This window comes from Pristiophorus japonicus, chromosome 30 (genome assembly GCF_044704955.1).
Source record: "Pristiophorus japonicus isolate sPriJap1 chromosome 30, sPriJap1.hap1, whole genome shotgun sequence".
NCBI lineage: Eukaryota > Metazoa > Chordata > Chondrichthyes > Pristiophoridae > Pristiophorus > Pristiophorus japonicus.
In genome coordinates, this window is record NC_092006.1 from 2,008,783 (window position 1) to 2,036,266 (window position 27,484).

The 27,484-nt window shown below is 53.9% G+C and overlaps 1 protein-coding gene across 1 annotated transcript in view; it reads right to left on the reverse strand.

Moving 5' to 3' along the window:
- The window catches only part of LOC139240081 (semaphorin-4A-like), an 85,803-nt gene continuing 58,319 nt past the window's right edge, over window positions 1-27,484 (reverse strand). The window contains exons 2-6 of the mRNA XM_070868456.1: window positions 26,519-26,624; window positions 13,929-14,168; window positions 5,700-5,860; window positions 1,565-1,627; window positions 1-132 (exon numbers count right to left, since the gene is read on the reverse strand). Of these exons, the coding sequence (XP_070724557.1) occupies window positions 1-132; window positions 1,565-1,627; window positions 5,700-5,860; window positions 13,929-14,046 (474 nt within the window). The 5' untranslated portion in view covers window positions 14,047-14,168; window positions 26,519-26,624. The remainder of the gene's footprint in view (window positions 133-1,564; window positions 1,628-5,699; window positions 5,861-13,928; window positions 14,169-26,518; window positions 26,625-27,484) is intronic.

Genomic DNA, 27,484 nt, shown 5'->3' on the forward strand with positions numbered 1-27,484 from the left:
CTATGCAATGAATGTTAAGGACGTGACTCTTACGATATAGGCGCAGGTCGGGCTGAACGCGTAGGTCCCACAGGTGTAAATGTGAGTCTCATTCACTGGCAGTACCACTCGGATGAAGTTGAAACAATCTCTCTGCGAGGAGAAACACAAGCACAGCATGTTACTGGAGCGGGAATGTTGGGGCAGAGCGTACGTGTAGGGGCCCAGCAAACACATCCACCGTCAAAATACTTTGTAATCCCGGTGCGATGTATTTGCTTCATGGGTTCTTTGCTTAAGAATTCACAGCAACACGTTGCTATTAAGAACTAGTTGGTTTATTCACAAAAGGTTTAACAATCACACGACACATTACCGGTTCATCCACCAGGCTCACAACCACCGGCCCCATCGTGGATCCCCCGAACCCAACTGGCCGGGGTTTTATTGAGGCTTGTGAACATCACGTGACCGGCTAAGCCTCTCACAACTCAACAGCGCAACAACTATTTTGGTGGAAACTGTAAATTAAAGGGGCACTAAAACCGGCAAATTAAACAAATTAAACTTTAGACATTAAAGGATCAAATTAAGATTCTGTTCCCGGGGGTGATGATGCACTCCAGTCCCTCCGGCGCCCACCTCTCGCGGAAGGCCGCGAGCGTACCGGTGGACACGGCGTGCTCCGTCTCCAGGGACACCCTGGCCCGGATGTAGGCGCGGAAGAGAGGCAGGCAGTCGGGCCGAACGACTCCCTCGACCGCCCGCTGCCTGGACCGGCTGATGGCCCCCTTGGCCGTGCCCAGGAGCAGTCCTACGAGGAGGCCCTCGGACCTACCCACTCCCCTCCGCACAGGGTGCCCAAAGATCAGGAGTGTGGGGCTGAAGTGCAACCAGAATGAGGAGCAGCCCCTTCTGCAACCTCACACACTGAACGTTACACGTGGAACACGGACTCCTCCAGACCGCAGAAATTGCAGACGGCCTGGGAGCCCGTAAACTGACTTAGAAATTTATTGTACGGGACTGCCCCGTGCACCACTCTCCAGGCCAAGTCCCCGATAAATAGAGGGAGGACTCACGCGTAGAGTGCACTCCATCGGGGACCCCCGCCTCCTCTCAACAGCTCTACAAACCTGTGAGCATTCTCACAGGGGCATACATCACACTCCATCCAACCCGATCTTCACCAGCACCCACACACGCTGTGCCAAGGACAGTGATCAGGAGCAGGAAACACACCCCTCCCACCCTCCCCCTGGGGTCGTTCCGCCCTGTCGAACCCAGGGCACCGTAGCCGACTGCAGCGTCCTGACCCACGCCCCCCCCTCCCCCGGGGTCCCGATCAGGAGGGGAGCCTTTTGGTGGGGCCGCGGGGAGAAACATGGAACAACATGGAACCCGAACCACAACCCCACCGTCACCTGAAAATACGGAGTGAGATTTTACTGCAGCATCAACAAGCGGCTGTGACCTTTGGCGCGAGAGACGACGGGAATGGCGGCGGGCAGGGGAGGGAGGGGGAGGGAATTGCCGGCGTGTTCTACGTCTTGTATCCCCGCTCGGATAAGTACGCATGCCTCACCTCCTTGCTCTTCCCCTTAAAAGAGCACTCTTGCACCTTCTTCTCCGTTGCCTTCCAGTGTAGCTGAAACGAGCAAAAAAAAAAGCGTGTGAAATGGTTTTGAAAGATGGCGCCCATCGCTTGGCATGTCCCTCTCCCTCTGCTGCCCTCCAGGTGACGCTGACTCTCGCTGGGGACTGGGCTCCCATTTGAAATTAACAATTGACCCGGCATCGATTGCCGTTTGCGGAATAGCGTTTCAAACCTCTGCCACCCCTGTGTGTGTAGAAATATTTCCCAACTTCACTCCTGAAAGGTCTGGCTCTAATTTTTGGTCTATAACCTAGACTCCCCAACCAGCGGAGATAATTTCTCTCTGCCTACCCGATCAGTACCCCTTAATATCCTGAAAACTTCGATCAAATCACCCTTTAACCTTCTGAATTCCAGGGAATATTTCTGTAATCTCTCCTCGCAACTTAACCCAAGGGAGTCCCAACGTCGACAGCACCTTCCAAACCCGCGACCTCTACCGCCTAGAAGGTCAAGGGCAGCAGGCGCCTGGGAGCACCACCCCCTCCACGTTCCCCTCCCAGTCACACACCATCCCCACTGGGAAATATATCGGCCGTTCCTTCATCGTCGCTGGGTTACAATCCTGGAACTCCCTCCCTAACAGCACTGTGGGAGCACCTTCACCACACGGACTGCAGCGGTTCAAGAAGGCGGCTCACCACCACCTTCTCACGGGGCAATTAGGGACGGGCAATAAACGCCGGCCTTGCCAGCCACGCCCACATCCCAGGAACGAATACATTTTTTTTTTTTTAAAAAGCACTGATCCTGTCTGCTTTCCCGAGCGTGGATTAGATAGAATTGCAGCCCTGCCACCCCGTGATTGTCGTGTTCTGCTATTGCTGCTGATGGTCCAGCCTCCGGACAGGAACATTGACCCAGAATCTCTCGCTGAGCCTGCGGCCCACCACAAGGGCAAAGCGCCAGGTGTGTGCGTGTGTCTAAATTGCTTGTCCGATGAGCAGAGATTTTCGCCAATTGAATATTGGGAAGACCGAAGCCATTGTTCTCACAAGCCAAAAAAACCCGCCGTTCCCTAGCCATTGACTCCATCCCTCTCCCCAACTTCTGTCTGAGGCTGAACCAGACTGTTCGCAACCTTGGCATCAGATTTGACCCAGAAATGAGCTTCCGGCCACATAGCCGCAGCATAACTAAACCCGCCTGTTTCCAGCTCTGTAACATCGCCCGTCTCCACCCCTGCCTCAGCTCATCCGCTGCTGAAGCCTTCATCCGTGCCTTTGTTACCTCCAGACTTGACTATTCCAACGCACTCCTGGCTGGCCTCCCACATTCTACCCGACGTAAACTAGAGGTGATCCAAAACTCGGCTGCCCCCGTGTCCTAACTCGCACCCAGTCCCGCTCACCCATCACCCCCTGTGCTCACTGCCCCGTGTCCTAACTCGCACCCAGTCCCACTCACCCATCACCCCCTGTGCTCACTGACCCCGTGTCCTAACTCGCACCCAGTCCCACTCACCCATCACCCCCTGTGCTCACTGCCCCGTGTCCTAATTCACACCCAGTCCCACTCACCCATCACCCCCTGTGCCCCGTGTCCTAACTCGCACCCAGTCCCGCTCACCCATCACCCCCTGTGCTCACTGCCCCGTGTCCTAACTCGCACCCAGTCCCACTCACCCATCACCCCCTGTGCTCACTGACCCCGTGTCCTAACTCGCACCCAGTCCCACTCACCCATCACCCCCTGTGCTCACTGCCCCGTGTCCTAACTCACACCCAGTCCCACTCACCCATCACCCCCTGTGCCCCGTGTCCTAACTCACACCCAGTCCCGCTCACCCATCACCCCCTGTGCTCACTGCCCCGTGTCCTAACTCGCACCCAGTCCCACTCACCCATCACCCCCTGTGCTCACTAACCCTGTGTCCTAACTCGCACCGAGTCCCGCTCACCCATCACCCCCTGTGCTCACTGCCCAGTGTCCTAACTCGCACCCAGTCCCGCTCACCCATCACCCCCTGTGCTCACTGACCCCGTGTCCTAACTCGCACCCAGTCCCGCTCACCCATCACCCCCTGTGCTCACTGACCCGTGTCCTAACTCGCACCCAGTCCCACTCACCCATCACCCCCTGTGCTCGCTGACCCGTGTCCTAACTCACACCGAGTCCCGCTCACACCATCACCCCCTGTGCTCACTGCCTCGTGTCGTAACTCGCACCCAGTCCCGCTCACCCATCACCCCCTGTGCTCACTGACCCCGTGTCCTAACTCGCACCGAGTCCCACTCACCCATCACCCCCTGTGCTCACTGACCCCGTGTCCTAACTCGCACCCAGTCCCGCTCACCCATCACCCCCTGTGCTCACTGACCCCGTGTCCTAACTCACACCGAGTCCCACTCACCCATCACCCCCTGTGCTCACTGACCCGTGTCCTAACTCACACCCAGTCCTACTCACCCATCACCCCCTGTGCTCACTGCCCCGTGTCCTAACTCACACCCAGTCCCACTCACCCATCACCCCCTGTGCTCACTGACCCGTGTCCTAACTCACACCGAGTCCCACTCACCCATCACCCCCTGTGCTCACTGCCCCCGTGTCCTAACTCACACCATCACCCCCTGTGCTCACAGCCCCGTGTCCTAACTCGCACTCAGTCCCACTCACCCATCACCCCCTGTGCTCACTGTCCCCGTGTCCTAACTCGCACCCAGTCCCGCTCACCCATCACCCCCTGTGCTCGCTGCCCCGTGTCCTAACTCGCATCGAGTCCCACTCACACATCACCTCCTGTGCTCGCTGCCCCGTGTCCTAACTCGCACCGAGTCCCACTCACACATCACCCCCTGTGCTCACTGCCCCGTGTCCTAACTCGCACCCAGTCCCACTCACACATCACCCCCTATGCTCACTGCCCCGTGTCCTAACTCGCACCGAGTCCCACTCACACATCACCCCCTGTGCTCGCTGCCCCGTGTCCTAACTCGCACCGAGTCCCGCTCACCCATCACCCCCTGTGCTCCCTGCCCCGTGTCCTAACTCACACCCAGTCCCACTCACCCATCACCCACTGTGCTCGCTGCCCCGTGTCCTAACTCGTACCCAGTCCCACTCACCCATCACCCCCTGTGCTCGCTGACCTACATTGGCTCCCGGCGAAGCAATGCGTCGATTTCAAAATTCTCATCCTTGTTTACAAATCCCTCCATGGCCTCACCCCTCCCTATCTCTGTAATCTCCTCCAGCCCCCCCCATACACACACCTCCCTATCTCTGTAACCCCCTCCAGCCCTACATCCCTCTCTATCTCTGTAACCCCCTCCAGCCCCAACACCCCTCCCTACCTCTGTAACTCCCTCCAGCCCCGACACCCCTCCCTATCTCTGTAACCTCCTCCAACCCCTATACCCCTCCCTATCTCTGTAACCCCCTCCAACCCCTACACCCCTCCCTATCTCTGTAACCTCCTCCAACCCATACACCCCTCCCTATCTCTGTAACCCCCTCCAACCCCTATACCCCTCCCTATCTCTGTAAACTCCTCCAGCCCCTACACCCCTCCCTATCTCTGTAACCTCCTCCAGCCCCGACACCCCTCCCTATCTCTGTAACTGCCTCCAGCCCCTGCACCCCTCCCTATCTCTGTAACCCCCTCCAGCCCCTACACCCCTCCCTATCTCTGTAACCTCCTCCAGCCCCTACACCCCTCCCTATCTCTGTAACCTCCTCCAGCCCCTACACCCCTCCCTATCTCTGTAACTGCCTCCAGCCCCTGCACCCCTCCCTATATCTGTAGCCCCACCCCCCCCAAGATCTCTGCGCTCCTCTAATTCTGCCCTCCTGAGCACCCTGATTATAATCGCTCCACCATCGGTGGCCGTGCCTTCAGCTGCCTGGGCCCCAAGCTCTGGAACTCCCTCCCTAAACCTCTCCGCCTCTCTCTCCTTAAAACCGACCTCTTCGACCCAGCTTTTGGTCACCTGCACTAATTTCTCCTTATGCGGCTCGGTGTCACATTTTTTAATCTCATGATACCCCTGTGAAGCGCCTTGGGACGTTTCAGTGCGTTAACGGCGCTATAGAAATACAAGTTGTTGTTGTTGCCACTTGCCTCTTTTGTTAGCTCCATGGTCCCGAGGGTGGCCAGGTGGAAGGAGAAGAGAACGTCGCGGGCGCCCACGTACAGCCTCTTGCCGTCCGCGCTCAGCCGCAGGGTGCTGTAATTGTGGTAGCCTTCCTTCGAGAACTGGGCCAAGGGCCGGCTGGAGTCGCCTGCGGTGGAGAGAACACAAGAGTCAGGGAGGGAGCGGCGGCCGGCGGGGAAGCCTGGGGGGGGTGGGGGGGGGGGGGGGTGGGGGTTGGGCGGACACTAGGCCTCGTTCTGAAATGGTCTTCGACGGCATCGCCGGGAGCCGACCTTCGACCTCAGCCTCTTTCAAAATGGCCGCCGTCCCCGGTTGCCATGACGCTCGGGCCGGCCGCGCCGGTGAGAGGTAGGCCTCAGGTCTGGCCCCAAGCCGCCCACTCAATTTGCTTCACGGGTTCTTTACTTAAGAATTCACAGCAACACGTTGCTATTAAGAACTAGTTGGTTTATTCGCAAAAGGTTTAATAATCACACCGTACATTACCGGTTCATCCACCAGGCTCACAACCACCTGCCCCATCGTGGATCCCCCAAACCCAACTGGCCGGGGTTTTATTGAGTCTTGTGAACATCACGTGACTGGCTAAGCCCCTCCCCAACTCAACAGCTCGACCAACTGGTGAGCATACTGGCATGGTGCGTACATTACATCAAGTATATCCTTCCTTAGGTAAGGAGAACCAAACTGTGCACGATATTCCAGGTGTGGTCTCACCAGGGCCCGATATAATTGCAGTAAGATGTCTTTACTCTTATACTCAAATCCTCCTGTAATAAAGGCCAACATACCATTTGCTTTCTTAATTGTTTGCTATACCTGCTGATTAACTTTCTGTGTTTCAGGGTTGGGGTGTGGTGTGCAGAAGGGGGAGAGGTGGTATATGGGTCCTATACATGGCACAAGCGTTTAAAAACATTTAAATAGCTGCAAACCGTTAGTTTCCTTCACCCGCCCTGTCTGGTATCAGTGTAACCACAAACATCTGCCACAGATTCTAGGCATCACTTTACAACAGCAAACAGCTATGGCGTGTAGGCCAAGCTAGCTCAATCACAAAAAGCAGTTTTTAAAGTCGTGAAGCTGTCTTTGTCAAAACAATTCCTAGCTGCGCTCAGCAAGCTGAGGCATTCCAAATCCGAGGGCTGGGACTGTTCCCATTTCAGGAGCCCAGTGTCAGCAGGTACAGGGGGTTAGATACAGAGTAAAGCTCCCTCTACACTGTCCCATCAAACACTCCCAGGGCAGGTACAGCACGGGGTTAAATACAGAGTAAAGCTCCCTCTACACTGTCCCATCAAACACTCCCAGGGCAGGTACAGGGGGTTAGATACAGAGTAAAGCTCCATCTACACTGTCCCATCAAACACTCCCAGGGCAGGTACAGCACGGGGTTAGATACAGAGTAAAGCTCCCTCTACACTGTCCCATCAAACACTCCCAGGGCAGGTACAGCACGGGGTTAGATACAGAGTAAAGCTCCCTCTACACTGTCCCATCAAACACTCCCAGGGCAGGTACAGGGGGTTAGATACAGAGTAAAGCTCCCTCTACACTGTCCCATCAAACACTCCCAGGGCAGGTACAGGGGGTTAGATACAGAGTAAAGCTCCCTCTACACTGTCCCATCAAACACTCCCAGGGCAGGTACAGCACGGGGTTAGATACAGAGTAAAGCTCCCTCTACACTGTCCCATCAAACACTCCCAGGGCAGGTACAGGGGGTTAGATACAGAGTAAAGCTCCCTCTACACTGTCCCATCAAACACTCCCAGGGCACGTACAGGGGGTTAGATACAGAGTAAAGCTCCCTCTACACTGTCCCATCAAACACTCCCAGGGCATGTGCAGGGGGTTAGATACAGAGTAAAGCTCCCTCTACACTGTCCCATCAAACACTCCCAGGGCAGGTACAGGGGGTTAGATACAGAGTAAAGCTCCCTCTACACTGTCCCATCAAACACTCTCAGGGCAGGTACAGGGGGTTAGATACAGAGTAAAGCTCCCTCTACACTGTCCCATCAAACACTCCCAGGGCAGGTACAGCACGGGGTTAGATACAGAGTAAAGCTCCCTCTACACTGTCCCATCAAACACTCCCAGGGCAGGTACAGGGGGTTAGATACAGAGTAAAGCTCCCTCTACACTGTCCCATCAAACACTCCCAGGGCATGTGCAGGGGGTTAGATACAGAGTAAAGCTCCCTCTACACTGTCCCATCAAACACTCCCAGGGCAGGTACAGGGGGTTAGATACAGAGTAAAGCTCCCTCTACACTGTCCCATCAAACACTCCCAGGGCAGGTACAGGGGGTTAGATACAGAGTAAAGCTCCCTCTACACTGTCCCATCAAACACTCCCAGGGCAGGTACAGGGGGTTAGATACAGAGTAAAGCTCCCTCTACACTGTCCCATCAAACACTCCCAGGGTAGAGCTGCAGAACACCAAAGGGCAAAAAACGTTAGTAGGAGTTGTGTACAGACCTCCAAACAGTAATAGGGATGTTGGGGAGGGCATCAAACAGGAAATTAGGGGTGCATGCAATAAAGGTGTAGCAGTTATAATGGGTGACTTTAATATGCACATAGATTGGGCTAGCCAAACTGGAAGCAATACGGTGGAGGAGGATTTCCTGGAGTGCATAAGGGATGGTTTTCTAGACCAATATGTTGAGGAACCAACTAGGGGGGAGGCCATCTTGGACTGGGTGTTGTGTAATGAGAGAGGATTAATTAGCAATCTCATTGTGCGAGGCCCCTTGGGGAAGAGTGACCATAATATGGTGGAATTCTGCATTAGGATGGAGAATGAAACAGTAAATTCAGAGACCATGGTCCAGAACTTAAAGAAGGGTAACTTTGAAGGTATGAGGCGAGAATTGGCTAGGATAGATTGGCGAATGATACTTAGGGGGTTGACTGTGGATGGGCAATGGCAGACATTTAGAGACCGCATGGATGAAGTACAACAATTGTACATTCCTGTCTGGCGTAAAAATAAAAAGGGGAAGGTGGCTCAACCGTGGCTATCTAGGGAAATCAGGGATAGTATTAAAGCCAAGGAAGTGGCATACAAATTGGCCAGAAATAGCAGCGAACCTGGGGACTGGGAGAAATTTAGAACTCAGCAGAGGAGGACAAAGGGTTTGATTAGGACAGGGAAAATGGAGTACGAGAAGAAGCTTGCAGGGAACATTAAGGCGGATTGCAAAAGTTTCTATAGGTATGTAAAGAGAAAAAGGTTGGTGAAGACAAACGTAGGTCCCCTGCAGTCAGAATCAGGGGAAGTCATAACGGGGAACAAAGAAATGGCGGATCAATTGAACAAGTACTTTGGTTCGGTATTCACTAAGGAGGATACAAACAACCTTCCGGATATAAAAGGGGTCAGAGGGTCTAGTAAGGAAGAGGAACTGAGGGAAATCTTTATTAGTCGGGAAATTGTGTTGGGGAAATTGATGGGATTGAAGGCAGATAAATCCCCAGGGCCTGATGGCCTGCATCCTAGAGTACTTAAGGAGGTGGCCTTGGAAATAGCGGATGCATTGACAGTCATTTTCCAACATTCCATTGACTCTGGATCAGTTCCTATGGAGTGGAGGGTAGCCAATGTAACCCCACTTTTTAAAAAAGGAGGGAGAGAGAAAACAGGGAATTATAGACCGGTCAGCCTGACCTCAGTAGTGGGTAAAATGATGGAATCAATTATTAAGGATGTCATAGCAGTGCATTTGGAAAGAGGTGACATGATAGGTCCAAGTCAGCATGGATTTGTGAAAGGGAAATCATGCTTGACAAATCTTCTGGAATTTTTTGAGGATGTTTCCAGTAAAGTGGACAAAGGAGAACCAGTTGATGTGGTATATTTGGACTTTCAGAAGGCTTTCGACAAGGTCCCACACAAGAGATTAATGTGCAAAGTTAAAGCACATGGGATTGGGGGTAGTGTGCTGACGTGGATTGAGAACTGGTTGTCAGACAGGAAGCAAAGAGTAGGAGTAAACGGGTACTTTTCAGAATGGCAGGCAGTGACTAGTGGAGTGCCGCAAGGTTCTGTGCTGGGGCCCCAGCTGTTTACATTGTACATTAATGATTTAGACGAGGGGATTAAATGCAGTATCTCCAAATTTGCGGATGATACTAAGTTGGGTGGCAGTGTGAGCTGCGAGGAGGATGCTATTAGGCTGCAGAGTGACTTGGATAGGTTAGGTGAGTGGGCAAATGCATGGCAGATGAAGTATAATGTGGATAAATGTGAGGTTATCCACTTTGGTGGTAAAAACAGAGAGACAGACTATTATCTGAATGGTGACAGATTAGGAAAAGGGAAGGTGCAACGAGACCTGGGTGTCATGGTACATCAGTCATTGAAGGTTGGCATGCAGGTACAGCAGGCGGTTAAGAAAGCAAATGGCATGTTGGCCTTCATAGCGAGGGGATTTGAATACAGGGGCAGGGAGGTGTTGCTACAGTTGTACAGGGCCTTGGTGAGGCCACACCTGGAGTATTGTGTACAGTTTTGGTCTCCTAACTTGAGGAAGGACATTCTTGCTATTGAGGGAGTGCAGCGAAGGTTCACCAGACTGATTCCCGGGATGGCGGGACTGACCTATCAAGAAAGATTGGATCAATTGGGCTTGTATTCACTGGAGTTCAGAAGAATGAGAGGGGACCTCATAGAAACGTTTAAAATTCTGACGGGTTTAGACAGGTTAGATGCAGAAAGAATGTTCCCAATGTTGGGGAAGTCCAGAACCAGGGGTCACAGTCTGAGGATAAGGGGTAAGCCATTTAGGACCGAGATGAGGAGAAACTTCTTCACCCAGAGAGTGGTGAACCTGTGGAATTCTCTACCACAGAAAGTAGTTGAGGCCAATTCACTAAATATATTCAAAAGGGAGTTAGATGAAGTCCTTACTACTCGGGGGATCAAGGGTTATGGCGAGAAAGCAGGAAGGGGGTACTGAAGTTTCATGTTCAGCCATGAACTCATTGAATGGCGGTGCAGGCTAGAAGGGCTGAATGGCCTGCTCCTGCACCTATTTTCTATGTTTCTATGTTTCTATGTAAAGCTCCCTCTACACTGTCCCATCAAACACTCCCAGGGCAGGTACAGGGGGTTAGATACAGAGTAAAGCTCCCTCTACACTGTCCCATCAAACACTCCCAGGGCAGGTACAGGGGGTTAGATACAGAGTAAAGCTCCCTCTACACTGTCCCATCAAACACTCCCAGGGCAGGTACAGCACGGGGTTAGATACAGAGTAAAGCTCCCTCTACACTGTCCCATCAAACACTCCCAGGGCAGGTACAGCACGGGGTTAGATACAGAGTAAATCTCCCTCTACACTGTCCCATCAAACACTCCCAGGGCAGGTACAGGGGGTGAGATACAGAGTAAAGCTCCCTCTACACTGTCCCATCAAACACTCCCAGGGCAGGTACAGGGGGTTAGATACAGAGTAAAGCTCCCTCTACACTGTCCCATCAAACACTCCCAGGGCAGGTACAGGGGGTTAGATACAGAGTAAAGCTCCCTCTACACTGTCCCATCAAACACTCCCAGGGCAGGTACAGGGGGTTAGATACAGAGTAAAGCTCCCTCTACACTGTCCCATCAAACACTCCCAGGACAGGTACAGGGGGTTAGATACAGAGTAAAGCTCCCTCTACACTGTCCCATCAAACACTCCCAGGACAGGTACAGGGGGTTAGATACAGAGTAAAGCTCCCTCTACACTGTCCCATCAAACACTCCCAGGGCAGGTACAAGGGGTTAGATACAGAGTAAAGCTCCCTCTACACTGTCCCATCAAACACTCCCAGGACAGGTACAGGGGGTTAGATACAGAGTAAAGCTCCCTCTACACTGTCCCATCAAACACTCCCAGGGCAGGTACAGCATGGGGTTAGATACAGAGTAAAGCTCCCACTACACTGTCCCCATCAAACACTCCCAGGGCAGGGACAGCATGGGGTTAGATACAGAGTAAAGCTCCCTCTACACTGTCCCCATCAAACACTCCCAGGGCAGGTACAGCATGGGGTTAGATACAGAGTAAAGCTCCCTCTACACGGTCCCATCAAACACTCCCAGGGCAGGTACAGGGGGTTAGATACAGAGTAAAGCTCCCTCTACACTGTCCCATCAAACACTCCCAGGGCAGGTACAGCACGGGGTTAGATACAGAGTAAAGCTCCCTCTACACTGTCCCATCAAACACTCCCAGGGCAGGTACAGGGGGTTAGATACAGAGGCTCAGGTTTGAGCTGTGCCTCCGCCCCCCCCCAGCCCGGCCAAATGAGTGGCACTGAGGAACTGGATTCCTTGTTCCAGTTCTACGTGTCCAATCTCTCTCTCCCCTCCTCTCCGCAGAGAGCCGAGTCTTTGTAGGGCACAATGCCTCCAGTGTCAACCCGCCCAAGGGGGCCATTCTTCATGTGGGAGCATCGGCAGTGAGTACTGACAGGCTGTTCAACCAGGGAGGGCATCACAGGCCAGCCTGACCCTCTCCTCACTTGTTGTCCAGCCACCCCCCTTCCAGCGGGTGTCCCTGGAAACTGATCAGTGGCAGGAACCCAGGCGGACTGTTCTGTTTTGCCACCCAAGGGCACTGAGGGGCAAGGGCAGCGCCCGATATCAGCTTGAACTGTACCAAACACTGTTTAGGCCACAGCTGGAGTACTGCATGCAGTTCTGATCACCACATTACAGGAAGAATGTGATTGCACTGGAGAGGGTGCAGAGGAGATTTACCAGGATGTTGCACTAGAGAGGGTACAGAGGAGATTTACCAGGATGTTGCCTGGACTGGAGAATTTTAGCGATGAGGAAAGATTGGATAGGCTGGGGTTGTTTTCTTTGGAACAGAGGAAGCTGAGGGGAGACCTGATTGAGGTGTATAAAATGATGAGGGGCCTGGATAGAGTGGATAGGACGGACCTGTTTCCCTTGGCAGAGGGGTCAACAACCAGGGGGCATAGATTGAAAGTAATTGGGGGGAGGTTTAAGAACATAACAACATAAGAAATAGAAGCAGGAGTCGGCCATATGGCCTCTTGAGCCTGCTCTGCCATTTAATACAATCATGGCTGATCCGATCATGGACTCAGGTCCACTTCCCTGCCCGCTCCCGATAACCCTGTATCCCCTTGTCGTTTAAGAAACTGTCTATCTCTGTCTTAAATTTATTCAATGTCCCGGCTTCCACAGCTCTCTGAGGCAGCAAGTTCCAAAGATTTCAACCATCTGAGAGAAGAAATTTCTCCTCATCTCAGTTTTAAATGGACGGCCCCTTATCCTAAGATTATGCCCCCTAGTTCTAGTCTCCCCCGTCAGTGGAAACATCTTCTCTGCATCCACCTTGTCAAGGCCGCTCATAATCTTATACATTTTGATAAGATCACCTCTCATTCTTCTGAATTCCAATGAGTAGAGGCCCAACCTACTCAACCTTTCCTCATAAGTCAACCCCCTCATCCCCGGAATCAACCGAGTGAACCTTCTCTGAACTGCCTCCAAAGTAAGTATATCCTTTCGTAAATATGGAAACCAAAACTGCACACAGTATTCCAGGTGTGGCCTCACCAATACCCTGTATAACTGTAGCAAGACTTCCCTGCTTTTATATTCCATCCCCTTTGCAATAAAGGCCAAGATACCATTGGCCTTCCTGATCACTTGCTGTACCTGCATACTAACCTTTTGTGTTTCATGCACAAGTAACCCCCAGGTCCCGCTGTACTGCAGCACTTTGCAGTCTTTCCCCATTTAAATAATAACTTGCTCTTTGATTTTCTTCTGCCAAAGTGCATGAACTCACACTTTGCAACATTATACTCCATCTGCCAAATTTTTGCCCACTAGAGGGGAGTTGAGGGGGAAAACTTCAGCTAGAGGGTGGTGGGGGTCTGGGAAGGAACTCACTGCCTGAAAGGGTGGTAGAGGCAGAAGCCCTCACCACATTTGGATGTGCACCTGAAGTGCCGTAACCTACAGGGCTACGGACCGAGAGCTGGAAAGTGGGATTAGGCCGGGTGGCTCTTGGTCGACCAGCGCGGACACGATGGGCCGAATGGCCTCCTCCCGTGCTGTAAATTGCGACGCTTGTATGACATGCCCTTGGAGGCCTAGCAGCCCCGCCAACGGGGGCCAGGGGGGAGCGCAGCCGCGGCTAGCGATGATGGCTACTCACCGCGGGCGAAAGTGATCCGGGGTCCCAGGCCCTCCGCGGGGCCAGTCAGCACGGTCAGTCCGACAATGGCCAGGCCCAGCCAGGAGTCCATGGCGGTATGATGTGAGCCGATTCTCATCTTCTTGCAACCTCTGTGGCTCAGCACCGAGTCTGCAGGCGCTGTCTCTGCTGTCAGACTAACCACAGCCCCGGATGAGGCAACTTCCTGTCCTTCACTCGGTTACGCATTTGTGAAGAAGCCTGCAAAGATTTGTTTTTTTTAAGAAAGTTTGCTTTGTAATAAGCGTTATGTTACTACCCTCCAATTTTCTCTCCTCTCAAGTTGCTGATTGTATCGGATTTAAAGGTTCCAAATCTTACTACAGGACTGCAGTCCTACAGCCATTCTACACATCGGAGTCTAGGCACTGAATGTAGGACGGATACGGGGAGATATCAGAGTTGAGCCAATTTCTGTCCTCCATAATGTCCCCATCAAACACTCCCAGGGCAGGTACAGGGGGTTAGATACAGAGTAAAGCTCCCTCTACACTGTCCCATCAAACACTCCCAGGGCAGGTACAGCACGGGGTTAGATACAGAGTAAAGCTTCCTCTACACTGTCCCATCAAACACTCCCAGGGCAGGTACAGGGGGTTAGATACAGAGTAAAGCTCCCTCTACACTGTCCCATCAAACACTCCCAGGGCAGGTACAGGGGGTTAGATACAGAGTAAAGCTCCCTCTACACTGTCCCATCAAACACTCCCAGGGCAGGTACAGCACGGGGTTAGATACAGAGTAAAGCTCCCTCTACACTGTCCCATCAAACACTCCCAGGACAGGTACAGGGGGTTAGATACGGAGTAAAGCTCCCTCTACACTGTCCCATCAAACACTCCCAGGGCAGGTACAGCACTGGGTTAGATAAGAGTAAAGCTCCCTCTACACTGTCCCATCAAACACTCCCAGGGCAGGTACAGGGGGTTAGATACAGAGTAAAGCTCCCTCTACACTGTCCCATCAAACACTCCCAGAGCAGGTACAGGGGGTTAGATACAGAGTAAAGCTCCCTCTACACTGTCCCATCAAACACTCCCAGGGCAAGTACAGGGGGTTAGATGCAGAGTAAAGCTCCCTCTACACTGTCCCATCAAACACTCCCAGGGCAGGTACAGCACGGGGTTAGATACAGAGTAAAGCTCCCTCTACACTGTCCCACGGTCAGGTTTGAGCTGTGCCTCCCCCCAGCCCGGCCCAATGAGTGGCACTGAGTCTTTGTAGGGCACAATGCCTCCAGTGTCAACCCGCCCAAAGCGGCCATTCTTCATGTGGGAGCATCGGCAGTGAGTACTGACATGCTGTTCAACCAGGGAGGGCATCACAGCCCAGCGTGACCCTCTCCTCACTTGTTGTCCAGCCACCCACCTTCCAGCGGGGAGTCCCTGGATAACGATCAGGGGCAGGAACCCAGGCGGGTTGTTTCACTTTGCCATCAGGGGCACTGAGGGGCAAGGGCAGCGTCCGATACCCACGCTGTTCCCAACAGGACTGCCGATCGGGAGCAGGAACGCCTTGGCTCAATTCTCCTCGCTGTAGCCCAAGGGCACTGAGGCAAATTTCCCCCCCCCACCACCCTTCAACCTGAGCCCTCGTTTACCGACATTACAACAGCGACTACACTTCGGAAAGTGCGTCAGTGGCAGTAAAGTGCTTTGGGATGTCTGGTGGCCGTAAAAGGCGCGAGACAGAAATGCAATTCTTACTTCCTGGCAAAGACGGGCTCAGTCCCACAGCATGTAGCACGTTTACCCCCCTCATCCTGTGCCAGTAAGTTCATATTTCTTTTTATATACAGTCTATCTTGCTTGACCCACAGATTCGCTCGCCTGTGAATAGGCTGCTGCTAAAGCGATTGTGGTTACACAGCCTGAGCATATCTTGCTAAACTCGCTGGCCGGGATGTGCAGCATGCCCACGTCGGCTGGCTGGAGTCGCTGACCGCTTCTTGATCACAGAATTTACGGCATGGAAGGAGGCCATTCGGCCCGTCGTGTCCGCGCCGGCCGACCAAGAGCCACCCAGCCTAATCCCACTTTCCCGCTCTCGGTCCGTAGCCCTGAGGGTTACGGCACTTCAAGCTGCACATCCAAATGTGGTGAGGGTTTCTGCCTCTACCACCCTTTCAGGCAGTGAGTTCCGCCCCAGACCCCCACCACCCTCTGGGTGCAGACATTTCATAAGAACATAAGAAATAGGAGCAGGAGTAGGCCATACAGCCCCTCGAGCCTGCTCCACTGTTTAATACGATCATGGCTGATCCGATCATGGACTCAGGTCCACTTCCCTGCCCGCCCCCTTAATCCCTTATCGGTTAAGGAACTGTTTATCTCTGTCTTAAATGTATTCAATATCTCAGCTTCCACAGCTCTCTGAGGCAGCGAATTCCACAGATTTACAACCCTCAGAGAAGAAATTCCTCCTCATCTCAGTTTTAAATGGGCACAGCCCCTTAGTCTAAGATTATGCCCCCTAGTATGCCTCAAATATCCTCTAAACCTCCCCCCAATTACTTTCAATCTATGCCCCCTGATTGTTGACCCCTCAGCCAAGGGAAACAGGTCCTTCCTATCCACTCTATCCAGGCCGTTCATAATTTTATACACCTCAATGAGGTTCCCCTCACCCTCTTCTGTTGTAAAGAAAACAACCCCAGCCTCTCCAATCTTTCCTCATAGCTAAAATTCTCCAGTCCAGGCAACATCCTCATAAATCTCCCCTGCACCCTCTAGTGCAATCACATATTTCCTGTAATGTGGTGACCAGAACTGCACGCAGTACTCTAGCTGTGGTTTATACAGTTCAAGCATAACCTCCCTGCTCTTGTATTCCATGCCTCGGCTAATAAAGGCAAGTATTCCATATGCCTTCTTAACCACATTATCTACCTGGCCTGCTACCTTCAGGGATCTGTGGACCTGCACTCCCAGGTCCCTTTGTTCCTCTACACTTCTCAGTGCCCTACCATTTAATGTGTATTCCCTTGCCTTGTTAGCCCTCCCCAAATGCATTACCTCACACTTCTCTGGATTGAATTCCATTTGCCACTGCTCTGCCCACCTGACCAGTACATTGATATCTTCCTGCAGTCCACAGCTTTCTTTTTCATCATCAACCACACAGCTAATTTTTGTATCATCTGCAAACTTCTTAATCATACCCCAAACATTCAAGTCCAAATCATTGATATATACCACAAAAAGCAAGGGACCCAGTACTGAGCCCTGCGGAACTCCACTGGAAACATCCTTCCAGTCGCAAAAACACCCATCGACCATTACCCTTTGCTTCCTGCCTCTGAGCCAATTTTGGATCCAACTTGCCGCTTTGCCCTGGATCCCACGGGCTTTTACTTTTGTGACCAGTCTGCCATGTGGGATCTACATAGGAACATAAGAACTAGGAACAGGAGTAGGCCATCTAGCCCCTCGAGCCTGCTCCGCCATTCAACAAGATCATGGCTGATCTGGCCGTGGACTCAGCTCCACTTACCCGCCCGCTCCCCGTAACCCTTAATTCCCTTATTGGTTAAAAATCTATCTATCTGTGACTTGAATACATTCAATGAGCTCGCCTCGACTGCTTCCTTGGGCAGAGAATTCCACAGATTCACAACCCTCTGGGAGAAGAAATTCCTTCTCAACTCGGTTTTAAATTGGCTCCTCCGTATTTTGAGGCTGTGCCCCCTAGTTCTAGTCTCCCCGACCAGTGGAAACAACCTCTCTGCCTCTATCTTGTCTATCCCTTTCATTATTTTGAATGTTTCTATAAGATCACCCCTCATCCTTCTGAACTCCAACGAGTAACCTAATCAAAAGCTTTGCTAAAATCCATATACACTACATCGTACGCACTGCCCTCATCGACCCTCCTGGTTACCTCCTCGAAAAATTCAATCAAGTTAGTCAGACTCGACCTCCCCTTAACAAATCCATGCTGACTGTCCTTGATAAATCTATGTCTTTCTAAATGAAGATTTATCCTGTACTTCAGGATTTATTCCAATAATTTTCCCACCACCGAGGTTCAGCTGACTTGCCTGTAATTACTCAGTCTATCCCTTTCTCCCTTTTTAAACAATGGCACCACATTAGCAGTGCTCCAGTCCTCTGACACCACACCTGTAGCCAGAGAGGATTGGAAAATGATGGTCAGAGCCTCTGCTATTTCCTCTTTTGCTTCTCTTAACATTTCATCTGGGCCAGGGGTTTTATCCACTTTCAAAGCTGCTAAGCTCCTTAATACTTCCTCTCTCACTATGTTTCTCTCACCTAATAGTTCACTCTATTTTAGTTTAATAATTCTTCCCGTGGACGCTCGTAGAGTGAGTGCCAGTGGGATCCTCACTTGAGCCTGGGCCTGATCCCCCTGCAACATTCATAAGAACATAAGAAATAGGAGCAGGAGTGGGCCATACGGCCCCTCGAGCCTGCTCCGCCATTTAATACCATCATGGCTGATCCGATCATGGACTCAGCTCCACTTCCCCACCCGCTCCCCTTTCTGTCTTAAATTTATTCAATGTCCCGGCTTCCACAGCTCTCTGAGGCAGCGAATTCCACAGATTTACAACCCTCTGAGAGAAGAAATTCCTCCTCATCTCAGTTTTAAATGGGCGGCCCTTTATTCTAAGACCATGCCCCCTAGTTCTAGTCTCCCCCATCAGTGGAAACATCCTCTCTGCATCCACCTTGTCAAGCCCCCTCATAATCTTATACGTTTCGATAAGATCACCTCTCATTCTTCTCAACTCCAATGAGTAGAGGCCCAACCTACTCAACCTTTCCTCATAAGTCAAGCCCCTCATCTCCGGAATCAACCAAGTGAACCTTCTCTGAACTGAGTGTCTGGATGGCGATCAGACAATTATGGCTGATTTATCCCCCCCCTCCACCCACTGCTTACCCCCGTCTCCTTACCCCGCCCGGGCATTGAGGGCAGCTATGGTTCCGATTGTCTGGCTCAGTCCAGCGGAGTTCCCCGAGCGACCCCCGCCAGGCCGTACCGCACGATGCATTTCCGCACTGAGCTGTGGGGCCGCCAGAGCACCTTGCCAAGGGCCTCATCTTCAACACACACTTGACCAAAGGTGCTCACATGCCCACAACACAGATATGCACACAAACGCACATGCATGCTTGCACATACACACGTGTGCGTTGTCGACAAAGCCTGGAGCAAGGTATCCTTAAATAATATAGGAACACAGGAACAGGAGGAGGCCCACTCAGCCCCTCGAGCCTGTTACACAGGAACAGGAGGAGGCCCATTCAGCCCCTCGAGCCTGTTACAAAGGAACAGGAGGAGGCCCATTCAGCCTCTCGAGCCTGTTACACAGGAACAGGAGGAGGCCCATTCAGCCCCTCGAGCCTGTTACACAGGAACAGGAGTAAGCCCATTCAGCCCCTCGAGCCTGTTGCCCAGGAACAGGAGGAGGCCCATTCAGCCCCTCGAGCCTGTTACACAGGAACAGGAGGAGGCCCATTCAGCCCCTCGAGCCTGTTACACAGGAACAGGAGGAAGCCCATTCGGCCCCTCGAGCCTATTACACAGGAACAGGAGGAGGCCCATTCGGCCCCTCGAGCCTATTACACAGGAACAGGAGGAGGCCCATTCAGCCCCTCGAGCCTGTTACACAGGAACAGGAGACCATTCAGCCCCTCGAGCCTGTTCCGCCATTCAATGAGATCGTGGTTGATCTGTGACCTAACTCCATCCGCCCGACTTTGGCCCATATCCCTCAATATCTTTGGTTAACAACAATCTATCGATCTCCGATTTAAAATTAACAATTGACCCGGCATCAGTTGCCGTTAGCAGAAGAGACTCCAAACCTCTACGACCCTTTGTGTGTGGAAATGTTTCCCAACTTCACTCCTGAAAGTCCTGGCTCTAATGTTTAGACTCTGTCCCCTAGTCCCAGACTCCCCAACCAGCGGAAATAATTTCTCTCTATCTACCCTATCTGTTCCCCTTAATATCCGGAAAACTTTGATCGAATCTCTGATTCATCTTCTAAATGCCACCCTGGTTTGTGTAATCTCTCCTTGTAAGTTAACCCGTGGGTCCGGGTATCATTCTGGTAAACCAACGCTGCACTCCCTCCAAGGCCAATATATCCTCCCTACATTGTGGTACCCAGAACTGCTCACAGTGCTCCAGGTGTGGTCTAACCAGGGCTCTGTGCTGCAACATAACACAGCACAGAAAAGACCAGACGGTGCGCATAAGCGCATACGCACAGACGCATGCGCAGGAGGACGGCCAAGCACGGCCAAGCCCCTCTCGGCTCCGACGCTCCGCATGATCCAGTCGACTCCTTGCACCCACTACCTGGGCTGTCACCTGAAGAACGGCCCCAGCGGCAGCCAGCGCCTTCAGCCGAGGCGGGGGGAAAATTGCAGGGGGAGGGGGGATGAATGTCGCGGTCGGAAAAAAGTGACAGCGAACACAGCCTTAAGATTTTACTGCGAGGCGTACGGGGTCGGTGACAACTGTACAGGGGTGTTGGTGAGACCACACCTGGAGTACTGCGTACAGTTCTGGTCTCCGTATTTAAGGAAGGATATACTTGCCTTGGAGGCAGTTCAGAGAAGGTTCACTCGGTTCATTCCTGGGATGCAGGGGTTGTCTTCTGAAGTAAGGTTGAGCAGGTTGGGCCTCTACTCATTGGAGTTTAGAAGAATGAGAGGTGATCTTATTGAAGCATCTAAGATTCTGAGGGGGCTGGACAGGGCAGATGTAGAGAGGATGTTTCCCCTCGTGGGGGAATCTAGAACGAGGGGTCATAGTTTCAGAATAAGGGGTCGTCCATTGAAAACGGAGATGAGGAGGAATTTCTTCTCTCAGGTTGCAAATCTGTGGAATTCTCTGCTCCAGAGAGCTGTGGAGGCTGGGACATTGAATATATTTAAGGTGGAGATAGACAGATGTTTGAGCGATAAGGGAGTGAAGGGTTATGGGGAGCGGGCAGGGAAGTGGAGCTGAGTCCATGATCGGATCAGCCACGATCTTATTGAATGACGGAGCAGGCTCGAGGGGCCGAATGGCCGACACCTGCTTTTGTTTCTCATGGCCTCATGTCAGTGAGACCACTGAGACGTTGTGGTGTCTCTGACTGTGTGTGAAAACAGGAACTGAACGGACACTCACGTAGCACGTGGGGTTAGTTTGGTGTCACGCGCAGGGCCCACACACACACACACACACACACACACACACAACCCGAGGGGCTCAGGGGACACCGAGGGGCAGAGGTCAGCACAGCTCCGCCGCGAAGCCAAACTGTCCCGAGGTAAGACCGGCCGGATCACGTGCCCCCCCCGCAAGGTGGGGGGGGGGGCGGTTCCAGCGGGGCCTTGCGTCCAGCGGCCCGGGACCCTCACGGACAGACAAACCTCCGACTGACAGCCGACCATCTCTCACTTCAGGCTCCTGTTCCTCTCGCTGCTCACTGAGCATCCTGGGGCAATCGTGGAGGGCGTGACAGCAGAGTCCCATCCCGTCCTCATCTGATATTCCTACACGCACACTCTTTCCAACAACTACCTGCATTTACCCAGCGCCTGTCACCTAGAAAAATGTCCCGCGGCGCTTCACAGGAGCGTTAGCAAATGTGACCCCGAGCCACATAGGGAGATATTCGGGGCAGGTGACCAAAAGCTGGGTCACAGAGGTCGGTTTTAAGGAGCATCTTAAAGGAGGAGAGAGAGGCGGAGAGGTTTAGGGAGGGAGTTCCAGAGCTTGGGGCCCAGGCAGCTGCAGGCACGGCCACCGATGGTGGGGCGATGGAAATCGGGGGATGGGCAAGAGGACAGAATTGGAAGAGCGCAGAGATCTCGCAGGGTTGTAGGGCTGGAGGGGGTTACAGAGATAGGGAGGGGCATCGGGGCTGGAGGAGGTTACAGAGATAGGGAGGGGTGTAAGGGCTGGAGGGGGTTACAGAGATAGGGAGGGGTGTAGGGGCTGGAGGAGGTTACAGAGATAGGGAGGGGTGTAGGGGCTGGAGGAGGTTACAGAGATAGGGAGGGGTGTAGGGGCTGGAGGAGGTTACAGAGATAGGGAGGGGTGTAGGGGCTGGAGGAGGTTACAGAGATAGGGAGGGGTGTAGGGGCTGGAGGAGGTTCCAGAGGCAGGGAGGGGTGTAGAGGCTGGAAGGGGCTAGAGATAGGGAGGGGTGTAGAGGCTGGAGGAGGTTACAGAGATAAGGAGGGGTGTAGGGGCTGGAGGAGGTTACAGAGATAGGGAGGGGTGTAGGGACTGGAGGGGGTTACAGAGATAGGGAGGGGTGTAGGGATTGGAGGAGGTTACAGAGATAGGGAGGGTGTGATCAGGAACCCGAGCTTACCCTCTCTTCCTCCTGCTGTATCCTTGCATTTTCTGAAGTCGGGTTTTATTTACCTCCATAAAGACAGACTTGCATTTCTACAGATCCTTTCACCCCCTCAGGACGTCCCAAAGCGCTTTACAGCCAATTAAGTATTTTTTGAAGTGTAGTTACTGTTGTAATGTGGGAAATGCAGCAGCCAATTTGCACACAGCAAGCTCCCACACACAGCAATGTGATAATGACCCGGATCATCAGTTTTAGTGATGTTGGTTGAGGGATAAATATTGGCCCCAGGACACCGGGGAGAACTCCCCCTGCTCTTCTTCCAATAGTGGTCCCGGGATCTTTTACATCCACCCAAGAGGGCAGACGGGGCCTTGGTTTAACGACTCATCCAAAAGACTGCACCTCCAACAGTGCGGGGCTCCCTCAGTACTGCCTCTCCGACAGTGCGGAGCTCCCTCAGTACTGCCCCTCCGACAGTGTGGCGCTCCCTCAGCACTGCCCCTCCGACAGTGCTGTGCTCCCTCAGTACTGCCTCTCCGACAGTGCGGAGCTCCCTCAGTACTGCCCCTCCGACAGTGTGGCGCTCCCTCAGCACTGCCCCTCCGACAGTGCTGTGCTCCCTCAGTACTGCCCCTCCGACAGTGCGGAGCTCCCTCAGTACTGCCCCTCCGACAGTGCGGCGCTCCCTCAGTACCGCCCCTCCGACAGTGCGGCGCTCCCTCAGTACTGCCCCTCCGACAGTGGGGCGCTCCCTCAGCACTGCCCATCAGACAGTGCTGTGCTCCCTCAGCACTGCCCCTCCGACAGTGCGGCGCTCCCTCAGCACTGCCCCTCCGATAGTGCTGTGCTCCCTCAGCACTGCCCCTCCGACAGTGGGGCGCTCCCTCAGCACTGCACTGGGATTGTCGGCCTGGATTCTGTGCTCAAGCCTCTGGAGCGGGGCTCGAACCCATGCCCTTGTGACTGAGAGGTGAGCGTGAGAGGGAGCTGCCCCACTGAGCCCGGACTGACACCCTATCAGACTCTCAAACACATTCCTTTCCAGGCCCTGGTCTGGCACTTGCGGCCTCCGGGAGCTCCAGGGCAAGGATGTTTATCCGTTGTCGTTATCTGAATTCTATCTATAGATATATACACATTAATAAAAACGTGGAGGCTTCGAGATGGGTCAGTGATTATCACTGCAGCTCGTGCATCTCCAGATTCGAGCAGCGGCCTCATCGCTGTCACTGGGCGACCCATCACTCTCTCTCTCTCGAGCGCTGTCGTCATGGCAACGGCCTGCTACCTCAAAGAATTATACGTGGATGCTCTCAAACCGCACACATCAAACCTATCTCTCACAAAATGAAAACTAGGTCGTGCAGCGGAGGCCCCAGATTGCACAGGCTGAGATTATTTACCCCGTGCTGGCTGCCCGATATTGCTCTTTCCCCGACGCAGGGGGAACGCTCGGAACGACTCTCAAAGCTTCCCTCTGACGCCTGGCTGCTTCACAGCGGCTATAGCTGCTCCCTTCCTTCCCTCCCTCCCTTTCCTAGAGGGGCTGTCACCTTAAACACCCCCCCCCCCCCCACACACAGTGACTTACTCCCTGTCCATCAAATATTAATTGGGGCCTAACAAACAGGCTTCGACCTACTCCCGGGGACAGAGGCTGCACTGGGGAGGCTATTCTTTGCGAAATTTATCTCCCATTCATTATAAGATTATTTATTCTGGGGTGCCGCCGGCAAGGCCTGTGTCGATCGCTCCGTTGAGAAGGTGGTGATGAACCGCAGCCTTGAACTGCCGGTGTCCCCCTGCAGCAAAGGCACTCCCATGGCCCTGTAACCGGTCTGAGATCACCGAGTGTCTTGCTGAGGACAGTTCAGAGGGGCAGTTATGGGTCAACCACGCCCGGTGTGTGAGGACTGGAGTCACTTATAGGCCCCAGACTGGGGCAAGGACGGCAGAGGGGGCTGGCTAGGGCAGATTAGAGAGAAACTGTTCCCACTGACGGAAGGGGCGGGGAACCAGAGGACACGGATTGAAGGTGATTGGCAGAAGAACCAAAGGCCATGTGAGGAATAAAAGAAAACTCAGACTTGCATTTATATAGCGCCTTTCATGACCACCAGTCATCCCAAAGCGCTTTACAGCCAATGAAGAACTTTTGGAGTGTGCTCACTGTTGTAATGTGGGAAACGCGGCAGTTCAATTTGTGCACAGCAAGCTCCCACACACAGCAATGTGATAATGACCCAGATCATCTGTTTTAGTGATGTTGGTTGAGGGATAAATATTGGCCCCAGGACACCGGGGAGAACTCCCCCTGCTCTTCTTCCAATAGTGGCCCCGGGATCTTTTACATCCACCCGAGAGGGCAGACGGGGCCTCGGTTTAACGTCTCATCTGAAAGATGGCACCTCCGACAGTGCGGCACTCCCCAAGTACTGCCCCTCCGACAGTGCGGCACTCCCTCAGTACTGCCCCTACGACAGTGCGGCACTCCCTCAGTACCGCCCCTCCGACAGTGCGGCGCTCCCTCAATACTGCCCCTACGACAGCGCGGCGCTCCCTCAGTACTGCCCCTTTGACAGCGCGGTGCTCCCTCAGTACCGCCCCTCCGACAGTGCGGCGCTCCCTCAGTACCGCCCCTCCGACAGTGCGGCGCTCCCTCAGTACCGCCCCTCCGACAGTGCGGCGCTCCCTCAGTACCGCCCCTCCGACAGTGCGGCGCTCCCTCAGTACCGCCCCTCCGACAGCGTGGCGCTCCCTCAGTACCGCCCCTCCGACAGCGCGGCACTCCCTCAGTACCGCCCCTCCGACAATGCGGCGCTCCCTCAGTACCGCCCCTCCGACAGTGCGGCGCTCCCTCAGTACCGCCCCTCCGACAGTGTGGAGCTCCCTCAGTACCGCCCCTCCGACAGTGCGGAGCTCCCTCAGTACCGCCCCTCCGACAGTGTGGCGCTCCCTCAGTACCGCCTCTCCGACAGTGCGGCGCTCCCTCAGTACCGCTCCTCTGACAGTGTGGCGCTCCCTCAGCACTGCCCCTCCGACAGTGCGGCGCTCCCTCAGTACCGCCTCTCCGACAGTGCGGCGCTCCCTCAGTACCGCCCCTCCGACAGTGCGGCGCTCCCTCAGTACCGCCTCTCCGACAGTGCGGCGCTCCCTCAGTACCGCCCCTCCGACAGTGCAGCACTGCCCCAGCACTGCACTGGCAGTGTCAACTTACATGAAGAAAAACATTTTTACGCAGCGAGTGGATAGGATCTGGAATGTGTTGCCTGAGGGAGTGGTGGAGGCCGACTCAATCGTGGCTTTGAAAAGGGAGTTGGATAAGTGCCTGAAGGAGAGAGATTTTGCAAGGGAAAGGGCGGGGGGAGTGGGATTGGCCGAGAGCCAGCACGGGCTCGACAGGCCGAATGGCCTTCCGCGCTGTAACCGTTCTGTGATTCTATTCTCTGATTCCTGGTCGTTCAAAACCAACCATTGACCTTCACCACTCGGGCTGCTGCAGTTCAAGGCGGGGGCTGACCACCTTGTCGAGCGGGCGAGGTGGGAGGGGCAATAAATGCTGGCCTTGCCAGCGATGCCCACATCCTGACAATGAATGGAAAGGTTTTCCAACCATTGATGGAAAGTTAGAAGACAAAATATACACCAGAAAGTAACTATCTAGAATGTACAATGTTAAAAGAGAGAGAGAGGGGGGGACTGTTTTTTATTTAAAAAAGGGACAAGAGAAGTTTCTCTGAAGTAAAAGACTTCCATTTCTGTAGCGCCTTACACGTCCAGCAGTCGTCCCAAAGCGCTTTACAGCCAATGAAGTACTTGTTGAAGTGTAGTCGCTGTTGTATTGTGGGAAAGTAGGAAGGAATTAAAGAAATAGATTAAAGAATTGTTTTTCAAAGCTTTCGGCCTTCAGGGTAGAGAGTTTACAAGGCGTAGTGTTTTAGGGACAGTGGGGGCTCACAGCACAGAGGGAGGCCTTTCGGCCCCTCGAGCCTGTGCTGGGCCTTTGAACGAGCGATCCAATTTATCCCACTGCCCCGCACCCCGCTCTTACCCCCCCACCCCCCCAGCTCTGCAATGTCTCCCTTTCCCAATCTCACAGCAACGATCGCACAGCCTGGGGCACGAGGCCTTTGCTTCGCAATTGCAACAGGCGGACGCAGACTGAAGGAAAGAGAGAAAGCCAGCCCACACACTCACTCACACGCGCGCGCCTCACCTGAGGGCCTGGCTCTCAGCCACACGCTAGGCCGCAGGGTCCGCTGTCCGGTCGTGAGGGAGGGCTGCTGGCAGACGAGGTAGACAAGGCTGAAGGGAGCTGGATCCTGCGTCGCAAAGAAAAGAAGATTAGAGATTTACTTTCACAAGGCAGCAAGCTTCCAGACGGGAATTAGTGCCGTGACCTTTAGCCCCTCGGGTATTGCAGTTCACCGTGCTGGGACTAGCTCTATAAGGCACAGCGACACTCGGTGTTTTGCACACAATGGGTGCCAGCGGTGGCCCGATGGGTGACACGCTCCCCTCCGAGTCACAAAGTCACGGGTTCAAGTCCCGCTCCAGAGACTAGTGCACAAAATCTAGGCCGACACTCTCAGTGCAGTGCTGAGGGAGTGCTGCACTGTCGGAGGGGCAGTGCTGAGGGAGCGCCGCACTGTCGGAGGGGCAGAGCTGAGGGAGTGCCGCACTGTCGGAGGGGCGGTACTGAGGGAGTGCCGCACTGTCGGAGGGGCAGTACTGAGGGAGTGCCGCACTGTCGGTGGGGCAGTACTGAAGGAGCGCCGCACTGTCGGAGGGGCAGTACTGAGGGAGCGCCGCACTGTCGGAGGGGCAGTGCTGAGGGAGCGCCGCACTGTCGGAGGGGCAGTGCTGAGGGAGCGCCGTACTGTCGGAGGGGCAGTGCTGAGGGAGCGCCGCACTGTCGGAGGAGCGGTACTGAGGGAGTGCCGCACTGTCGGAGGGGCAGTACTGAGGGAGCGCCGCACTGTCGGAGGGGCAGAGCTGAGGGAGTGCCGCACTGTCGGAGGGGCAGTACTGAGGCAGCGCCGCACTGTCGGAGGGGCAGTACTGAGGGAGTGCCGCACTGTCGGAGGGGCAGTACTGAGGGAGCGCCGCACTGTCGGAGGGGCAGTACTGAGGGAGTGCCGCACTGTCGGAGGGGCAGTACTGAGGGAGCGCCGTGCTGTCG